The sequence below is a fragment of the Nannospalax galili genome, unplaced genomic scaffold, assembly GCF_000622305.1.
Source record: "Nannospalax galili isolate Female #2095 unplaced genomic scaffold, S.galili_v1.0 scaffold777, whole genome shotgun sequence".
Lineage (NCBI taxonomy): Eukaryota > Metazoa > Chordata > Mammalia > Rodentia > Spalacidae > Nannospalax > Nannospalax galili.
In genome coordinates, this window is record NW_008341810.1 from 4,962,379 (window position 1) to 4,972,323 (window position 9,945).

The 9,945-nt window shown below is 38.1% G+C and overlaps 1 protein-coding gene across 3 annotated transcripts in view; it reads left to right on the forward strand.

The window, feature by feature from the left end:
* The window catches only part of Rbpj (recombination signal binding protein for immunoglobulin kappa J region), an 86,638-nt gene extending 76,973 nt beyond the window's left edge, over window positions 1-9,665 (forward strand). For 2 of the 3 annotated variants that reach the window (XM_029565542.1, XM_008837340.3), the window contains 6 exons: window positions 866-1,003; window positions 1,160-1,272; window positions 3,322-3,462; window positions 4,451-4,606; window positions 4,945-5,048; window positions 5,208-5,703. In XM_029565542.1, the coding sequence (XP_029421402.1) occupies window positions 866-1,003; window positions 1,160-1,272; window positions 3,322-3,462; window positions 4,451-4,606; window positions 4,945-5,048; window positions 5,208-5,523 (968 nt within the window). In that variant the 3' untranslated portion in view covers window positions 5,524-5,703. Of the gene's footprint in view, window positions 1-865; window positions 1,004-1,159; window positions 1,273-3,321; window positions 3,463-4,450; window positions 4,607-4,944; window positions 5,049-5,207 lie in introns of all 3 variants that reach the window. The other variant, XM_008837344.3, reaches the window with a different exon arrangement.
* Window positions 9,666-9,945: the final 280 nt, after the last annotated feature.

Genomic DNA, 9,945 nt, shown 5'->3' on the forward strand with positions numbered 1-9,945 from the left:
AATTTGCAATTTGCAGTATTTCTACTTAGTTCCACTAAGAAACTACTAATAGTAGTTTCTTAATGAACATATTTCCCTTTCAGAATATTTTCTTACATAAATATGTTTTTTACATTTAAAATAGATTTTACAAACTACAAAACAAAGAAGTTGTAAATCGTATTGTGAGTGGCACTGGCTTCTGCTTTGGAAAACATCCTTTTAGACCCTTTTCTATACATATATTCTTCAGGATTGTGTGGAAGCATGAAGAGGCTTCCTGCAACTGCACAAAAAGATACATTGCCCAGTAGGGCACAGTTTATAGGATGTCTCACAGTTGGCTTTCCATTGATTAATATTCTTGGAAGATCATTATCAATGAATTTATGTATGCATAATTTAAAAAGGTAGATGGTATTATAATTAATCTGATACTACCCACCATTAGACATTTAAGATTTTAAAGATAGTTTTCCCTCTAATCATCACTGTATTAACTATACTGTGTAGTTCTCATTGAGTGAGATGTTGATGTCTTAGGAGGCTGGGTGAAGGGTACAAGAAAGTTCTCTGTAATATTTTTTAACTTTTGTCCTTTGTAAGGCCCAAACTAATTTCAAAATGAAATAAAAAAAGAAACAAGACTAGTTTTTAAAAAAGACTTTTGAACCATATTTTATAGCATTAACTTATTAACATTACTATGAGATATACCTTGGTCTTTTTTTCTGTCACCTCAACTTTCTCAGAAGTTTAAAATGTTTGCCTTCAGAATCTCTTCATTATTAGCTTATACTAAAGAATAATCATAATTTGACAAGCAGAAGACCCTTCTTTTGGCCACTGCCCTGTCATGTAAATAGAAGTCGTCTTGTCTCTGCAGTGTGCATTGCCTCAGGAACAAAGGTGGCTTTGTTTAATCGACTGCGATCTCAGACAGTTAGTACCAGATACCTACATGTAGAAGGAGGCAATTTCCATGCCAGTTCACAGCAGTGGGGAGCATTCTACATTCATCTCTGTGAGTATAAAAAGTCTGCATTTGTTTTTAGTGTGAAAATGATCAATTCTCTTTTGGGGGACAATAAAATATGCAAATGCATTGTTTTGTTGTTTTCCTAAGTAGATACCAAATTCTAAAAGGTAATAATTGGATCTGTTTTTGCGCCCGCTGCAGTGGATGACGATGAATCAGAAGGAGAGGAGTTCACTGTCCGAGATGGCTACATCCACTATGGACAGACAGTGAAACTCGTGTGCTCAGTCACTGGCATGGCACTCCCTAGATTGGTAAGACTTTGTGTTTGCTTAATGACTGTGAGGTAAAAAAACTAGTTCTTAAAACAGGAAAGATGTAAAATTGTAGTTCAGTTTAAATGCTTTTTAATATAAAAAGGTAATATCCCTATTACCTTATTAGCCCTAATAACTGTAGCCTCATTTCACAGGTGCTTTTAGAGAATTAGCTTATTTTTATAAGTACATTGTTGATGATAGTGTATTACACTATTTTTAACATTTTGGTGCCTGTTTCCTTTTTGATTGTATATCCAAACATATTCAATAGAGGGCAATGTAACTTACAGTATATATTTTTTTCTTACTAATGCAGATACACTGTATTCATTTTTTGTGCTACCTGTTTGGTCCTGAATATAGGGCTGAGTTTTCAGAAACCTAAAAATATGAGCATAATTGTTATTAGGTTACGTGAACAATAAAAATTTGCTAAAGTAAAGCTGATGTTTTTTACGTTGGGAACAGTGCATAGGCTTTCTGTTCATTAGGTCTTGAAACGTTTTGACCTGATTTCCCCTTAAGTTGAAAAACTCAAATTGTGCTTTTCATAGTGGTTAGCTGATTATCATTATGGGATTAGATATCATAAGTGGAAATGTTGACTAAGTGGTTTAATATATGTGAGTTGCATGCGGAGCATAGGGCAGAGCTTGAGAGACTTAATTTGGGGAGGGGAGCAACTCACAAATAGTGCATAGATGATGGAGTGGGGAGAAGAGGTCTGGGGGCTTAACTCTGGGCACTGTAAAGGTCTGTTAGAGCAGAGTAGTGCCAGAAAGGAACTGTCAGTGTTAGATGCTTTGTCAGAGGCTTTGGAAACTATAAAGTGCTGTAAGAAAGAAATGCTGGGAGGGTCATCTGTCTGGAAGTTCTCAGTGACCTTGGAAATAGTTACAATGGAGTCTTTGAGACAAAAGGTTGGAGAGGCTGCTGGAGGCAGGGCTGTGAGGAGAGACCATTGTTCTCATGGGGTGCTGAGAAACAAGGTTAGAGGGAGGAATGGGTATGTTGTAGTCAGGGAAAGGTTCACCTGTGACTTTAGGTACTCTGTTGGAATGAGCAGTAAAGGGGGACTGGGAACAGCAGCAGTTCTGCTCTGGGAAGCTTAGTAACTCTCCTGAGTGTTAGCTGTCGCCTAAAGTTTGTTAGCACTATCTTTCAGATACCCACATGGCTTCTGTGGAATATTTGGACTGCAAGACTCTAGAGTATAATGGAAGGGTGGGCAGGTAGCCCAACCTGGGCTCCTACTCTGGTCCTTCAGCTACTGCATGTGAATTTTGAGGAATTTGCCACCTCTGAGCCTTTTTTTTTTTTTTTTCAGGAGAGGGTCTTTTTGAGACAGGGTCTCTGTGTATTCCCAGCTAGCCTGGAACTTGCTTTGTAGACCAGGCTGACCTCAATCTCAGAGAGATCCATCTACCTCTGCCTCCCAAGTTGTGGGATCAAAGTTGTATGTGACCATATCCAGCTTCAGCACTTATTTTCAATTTATTTGTTTTCAGTTATGTAATTTTAGTTATATTAATAATTGGATACCAACTGTGAAGTGTCTGTTCTGACTCTTAGAGCCTTCTGTGATATGACTGCAGAGACTTCTTGTAATATTTGATTTGTGTATTATGGAAAAGATCACCAGAAGATGGGCTGTAGGTCAGCAGCATTCATAGCACCCAGGAATTTTTTAGGAATTTAGAATGTCAGACCCCAGATGAACTGCTGGGTCAGAGCCAGTATTTTTAACAAGAACTCCAGACAGTTTATATGTACACTGATGTTTGAAAAGCTTTGATCTAGAAAACAAGCTCCTGCTTGCCCTATTTTTAATCTTTTCTTTGAGGGGGTAATTCCCACATCCCTATAGACTTTATAAAATCTAAAATGATGTTTTTATTCCTAACCTTATTGTTTGTAAATGGTTTTCCATAGGTAGGTATAGAACAAGTGACTGATATACTGCTCCATGGTGTATACTGTGTACCATGACAGTATACAAAATAAAACAGTGTGGATCACTTTTTTTTAATTGTTGAAATACAGATAATTAGGAAAGTTGATAAGCAGACGGCATTACTGGATGCAGACGATCCTGTATCACAACTCCACAAATGTGCATTTTACCTTAAGGATACAGAAAGAATGTACTTGTGCCTTTCTCAAGAAAGAATAATACAATTTCAGGTATGTTGTAAGATTACTGGTGAAATCTTAACTAGGTCTGGGCTCAGTGATGAGTGCTTGCTTGTGAGCATGTGGCGGGGCCCTGCGCTTAGTCCCCACCATTGCAAAAACATAGTAAATAAATAAAATGCCCTGAAAAACTATTGGACTAGCACTTTACCGAGACATGCAAGTCTCATTTGCTGTTAATTATGTCCACATATGTGAGGGTAGGTTCATGTTATCTTAGTTCCAGTAGTCCCTAATACACTATCCTCAGTGGCAGACAGAGTTCTCAGAATGTCTTAACAATAGAGGTCTGGTATTCAGTAAATTATGTGCTTACATTGTATAGAAAACATATTCAGCAAGAGGGTTCAAATCCTCAACAGCTTACTCTGCAGTTTCCCAAGATAGTAACCATGATGTGATCTAAACAGTGATGCTCAACTACATTTACCAAGAAGATGTTGAAGAGGATGGGTAGATGCTATAAAAGGATAGTTGTGGTTTTGCACAAACTCCTTCATGAACTACCATTGCAAGGGGGTGGCCACCTACCACACCAGTGGTGTACTGGGTCTCAGGTCAGGGTCAGGGCTGCCAGTTCAGATCTTGATTTCTCCCTGCTGGAAGTGTGGAAGCCTCTTGCTATTCTGTAAGCTCAAGGATCTACAATTTCTTAGGGGGCTTGCTTGCATTTCACATCCCAGGTGAATAAAATCTGTAAAGAAATTATCCAGTAGTGGTACACTATTAGGGATCATTGAGAGGTATGATTAGTTATGTAACATCACCGATGCATTTGTGTCATAACAAAAACCACTATTTCTGGGACTTGTTATAGGTGTTATGTTTAGATTTACCTAAGGAATAAGTAAGTGCTTTAGGAACATCACATTTTACCAAGTAAGCTCTCTCCTTGTTAAGTCTGTGAATGTTATTTGGTAAAGTCTCTTATACTGCAATACGTATTAAACTCAGTATATGAACGTTCTTTTTTCATAAGGCCACTCCATGTCCAAAAGAACCAAATAAAGAGATGATAAATGATGGAGCTTCCTGGACAATCATTAGCACAGATAAGGCAGAGTATACATTTTACGAGGGAATGGGCCCTGTCCTTGCCCCAGTCACCCCCGTACCTGTCGTAGAAAGTCTTCAGGTGAGACCACTAGTCACAAGGTGGCTTTTAGCCCTTTACAACTTTTCTCAGCTGTGATTTGCTATGAAGTTACTTCACTGTAATAATTTTTCTTTCCTGTAAATGTTATGATATGGGATTTTCTTACATGGCCTATTTTGATAGAAAATGAAAACCAAGTTTAAATCAGTTAAATGTTAATCTTAAAATAGCTTTGTAATCGTGTCATTTAAAAGGAACATTTTATGAATGTGAATTTTTATAAACCTTCATGAGAGTGAAAGCTGAGAGAGCTAAGTTGTATTCTTGAATGAAAACTGAGCGGTTGTTTTAGTGTTGTCATTTTCTGTGAATTGCAGTTGAATGGCGGCGGGGACGTAGCGATGCTTGAACTTACAGGACAGAACTTCACTCCAAATTTACGAGTATGGTTTGGGGATGTAGAAGCTGAAACAATGTACAGGTACTGGGTAAAGTCTTCTACGTCACCCAGGGTTTGGGAGGGTTATGGGCACAGAAAACTCTTTCCTGGCATCTACTAATGTATTAAAACAGCCTTTTGATAAGTCTCATTGCAAACTGTGCTTTGGTTTTGAAAGTGCTTTTTATTTTTCCTCCTCAGATGTGGAGAGAGTATGCTTTGTGTGGTCCCGGACATTTCTGCATTCCGAGAAGGCTGGAGATGGGTCCGGCAACCAGTCCAGGTTCCAGTAACTTTGGTTCGTAATGATGGAATCATTTATTCTACCAGCCTTACCTTTACCTACACACCAGAACCAGGGCCGCGGCCACATTGCAGCGCAGCAGGGGCTATCCTCCGCGCCAACTCAAGCCAAGTGCCCCCCAATGAATCGAACACAAACAGCGAGGGAAGTTACACAAATGCCAGCACAAATTCCACCAGTGTCACATCATCCACAGCAACCGTGGTGTCCTAACTACCGTCTTTTTGCTGGGACTTAAACTGACTTGAATGTGGCAAAAAGTTGACAAAAAGAAGGCAAGGAGAAAAATGAACAATCTTTTGTGGTTTCTTGGGAAAATTTTTCATACCAGGTGATAAATATTCAAAAACCCCGTTGCCTGCAAGTGCTGGTGTGAGATGCAGAAGCCACAGTGAAACAAAACATCAAGCTGTTGGAAATCAAGGTTTTCAGCTGGTTTTTTTGTTTGGTTGATTTTTGTTTGGTTTTGTTTAAATGGTCAAGAATTAGATACGTGGCTGGAATAAGGGTTAAGCAAGCTAGAAGACACAAATCTAACATAGTTTTTATGGACCAAGGGACTTGAATAAGCTTTAGTGAAAGGTACATTTTCACCATACCTTTTTTATATCACAGTATGTAGTCCACCTTGTTACCAAATAGGTTGTTCTCCCCACCCCGAGCTTTGGCTCTCAAGTCCATTCAGTTCCGGCCTGGCCTTGCTTGTTTGATCTGAGTGCCGTACACTTCCAGGTTCTTTTGGTCTAAGGCTGGAACTTTCTTTTTAAGCTGAAGTCTTATGACTTTTCATAAGTTAGAATTGTTTTGATTTCAGCAAGTCAAATCTTGTAAAGGCCTGCATTTTTTTTTTTTTTAAGATTATATGAAGTCTGTGCAAAAGCTTTAAAGAAAATGCCTCTGCCTTGCCTGCAATACATGCAATGTATGTACCTTAGTCTCTGTTCTCAGATACTGTTGGTAGTTATTTCTGTTTTCCTTTTTTGAAAAAAAAAAGTGTATTTATAGTGTGGTAATCTAAAAGGTTCTAAATACATGGAGCTCAGTGTGGCCATTTAGTCATTTATGAGTTAATGGCAGAACATGGTAGTTTTTGAAGAGTTTGTTCCTCTTTTCATGTCTTGTCAGTGCATCTGTGTTCCAGACTTTGTTCAGGGTTCCCTCCCCATGAATCTTGTACATAACTTATATTATGTGTAAGTTAAACATTTTATTTTGAACTTGGAATGTTCCCAGTGATACATTCAGCAGGGTGTTTTCTACCTTGTTGGAAAATGACAAAAAAAAAAAAAAAAGAAACAATCATGAGAATTATTTGCTACCGATATGGTGCCCTTATGGTAAAATGAGGAAAGTCTCAGTAAAGTGATTTATTGTTTGTTTGTTTTTTTTTGTAACTTAGGCCAGAACATCATTATAATTCTAAACTTAAGATCATAAGATGGCTTTTATTAGATGATCATCAGCTAAATCAAATGAACTAAATAAAATAGCTAGAAGACAGTACCTTAGAAACAGTTGTAAGTTTATAAAAATGCAAATGTAATTTATGTTTCCATTTTCCTTGCCATTTGTTTGTTGTTTGTTTGTCTTTCTTCCCCAGTACAAATGTTCTGTCCAAAAATTAATTTTCCTTTCAGTTAAGATATGGTTGTATTCAGGGTTGTGTGCCAGCCTTGAGTGCTAATCTTGCCATTTTTATATTACTTCCATTCCTGCACTTTGGTAATGCCTTTGTTCAGTTTCTTAGAATTATAGCGGACTTGTTGGGCTACACCTAGTACAGGAACCCTATGTGTAATGTTAAAAGACACAGTCTAGTAGCAATCGTCCTCCTTAGAGTAAAACTACCTCTAGATTGTGGTAAGCTTTTACTGTCCCATAAAACAGGAGCCACAAGTACCTTATGAATGCAAACTGTAACTTCTACGCATTTTCAGTGTCTTTTTGTTACCCTGGATGTTTTGAAAGTTTCCATTTAGACTTCTTAAAAATCGTTGGTTAAGAACATCGTTTTTCCTGCTTTGCTCTTTTTGTCATTCACTCTTTCACTTTAGACTATGCCACTGCAAATGCCACTCCTGACATCTTTAAATTGCCTTCTTCTTGGTTTTCAAGAGAATGACTTCTATTTAAGTATGCAGTGGTTAATGCTAGTGGCAGCGGTTTTCTCTTACTGTGAGCCTTTTGAATCCTCCACTGCACTGTACTAGCTGTTCCAGCCTGCTCCCTTCAGTCTGCTCCTGCCTCACACCCTCAGTGTGTTTGGTCAAGGGCGGAACTCACTGTGGCCTTATCTGTCCTCCTTGTAACTGTTCCCTCTTTCTCCTCACAGACTTCTTTCTGAGTAGTGTTTACGCTGTTGAGTCATGGAAGTGGTTAGCACACAGCGCTTTCTGTTCAGAGCCTGGAAAGGTTTTCAGTGCATTTTTGCTTTTCCTGGGCCACAGTTTCCTCCACTTCCTAGATTTGGTATTTAGTTCAGAAGTCTTATTAAATCAACCAGTAGCAAATGAGATGCTTTTGAAGAACAAACTCTTCCTTACCCAACTTTGTAGCTTAAAATAAGTTTTCAAGTTCATGGCTTTACTAAAATGAACTATGGCTTTTTAAATGTTTATGTATATTATTTCAGTTCATTTGTTTATTTTAATAAGACCGTTAAAATAATTAGACTGTAAATCATTTTCCTGTTTTGGGGTTGTTTTGTTTTGTTTTGTTTTTAAATGAAGTCAAGAATGTACCAACATGGCGTCCTCCCCACTGGCTTTTTGCTGGTTTGTACCACAGACTAGAATGACATCATAGGGTTTTTTTTCTCTGTTGTTTTCTGGTAGTTCTCAGCTGCTTTTTTTTTTTTTTTTAAAGTTTTGTGTGTTTGTGTGTGTGTTTGTGTATTTGTGTATCACTTTCAGTCTAGGGTTTCTAGGAGTCTTGTCCCTCAGTTACAGCGGATATTTCCTCCTGGATTATGGCATTAGAGATGCTGGCTATTTACCCTCATAAAGATTCTTAGAATGGTGAATTATTCAGTGGAAGTATAGTATGTGGATATATATACATATATATATGTATATATAAATCTTTTTTAGAATGATTCTATGCAGCTTCTCAGAATAAGCATAAATGCAGATCCCATGACACCAGTATGTTTTACGTTTCATTGAATTTGTCATGGAGACTGGGAAGGCAGGCTGGAAACTGAAAATGTAGAATGCCCTTTGTGGTGTGAATGCTCTTCGAGTGACACTGAGTGTGATACAGACCTTGCTGCTGACCTCTTTTAAACTGTGGCAGCTAAAGGCTTCCTAGTATAGAGTTCATCAGTGAGATCACCTGTCACCTTACTGCACAGACATGTTTGCCGTCCTCTTAACTAGTTACAGTTTTCTATCTTTTTGTGTTTGTTGCTGGGGGTCAAATCCAGGCCTCAAGCATATTTGCTAGGTTTTGTTTGTGTGTTTTGTTTTGTTTCGGTTTTTTCCCTGAGACAAGGATCTCGCCATATAGTCCAGGGTATCCTTGAATTCAGAATTGCAATCCTCCTGCCTCAGCTCCCCTAGTGCTGGGATTGTAGGTATGGGCCAGGATGCCCAGCACTGCTTTGGTTTTTAATGGAACTGGTACATCTGTCTACTCACAGAAAATTCCCAATGCCGTATTTAATAACTAACCTAGATAGCTACTTGCGTTAATCAGAAGAAAATCCATTCAGGAGGTCCTTTTTGAAACAAAATGCTATTCGATTATTAACCAAGCTAACATACATACCTTGTTTTCAAAAGCATCTGTGTTTCTGATGCGTACTGAACAAATGTGTGATTTCTTTCCTGTACCAGACTTTTGACTTCGTTTTCAAGCACTGTAATTTGGGATGGATGGTTAGAAACAATAATATATTAGGGTTTCTATTTAACCCTTTCAGGACTGAACTGTATCTCCTGTTATTAATTTTCCCTGTATTGTGATAATTGTTTGCCAGCATTCAGTACTGTGTTGGTCCTGACGTAGGTTTATATAAAAGCTCATCTTTAGCTTATTTCTCGTACCTTGCAGCATGCTCTACACATTCAGTCCTTAAGGGGCTTACTTTGCAAACTGTGCGCCTGTAAGGTTTATTAGCAATAAGATAGAAAATTGAGCAAGTTTATACCATAATTTTGTAGGAAAAAAAATCTGCTCAATTCCATATTTCATCCATGAAAAGTCTGCAATGTGGGCAGTTTCAAGGACTAAATAAAAGGAAATGTAAACCACTGTAAACGCCTCTGTTGGGTGTGCCTGATGCATGTGTCTTCATCTTTGATTTTGGAACACTTCATAAAGATAAAATTAAATTCTGTATGACAGTCTGTGTACTTACAATCTTACCTTGTCTTTCACATTCATATTGAAGTGATAATTGTGCTAAATTAATTTCCTTTTTAGTGCTTTTAATGATTTTTTTTCTTTTCCTGTGTCAATGGAGAATTGGGGTTTGTTGCTCAAAGGGCGCGTCTCCCAAACCAGTCTAAACAAAATCGGACGCTGCTTTGTAAGCAGTGGCTTGCTTTCCCCCAAGACATGGTTGTCATTTGGTCTAGAATACCAAAAAAACAGACACATAAAGATTTATGCATTTGGGGGATCCCCCCAAAA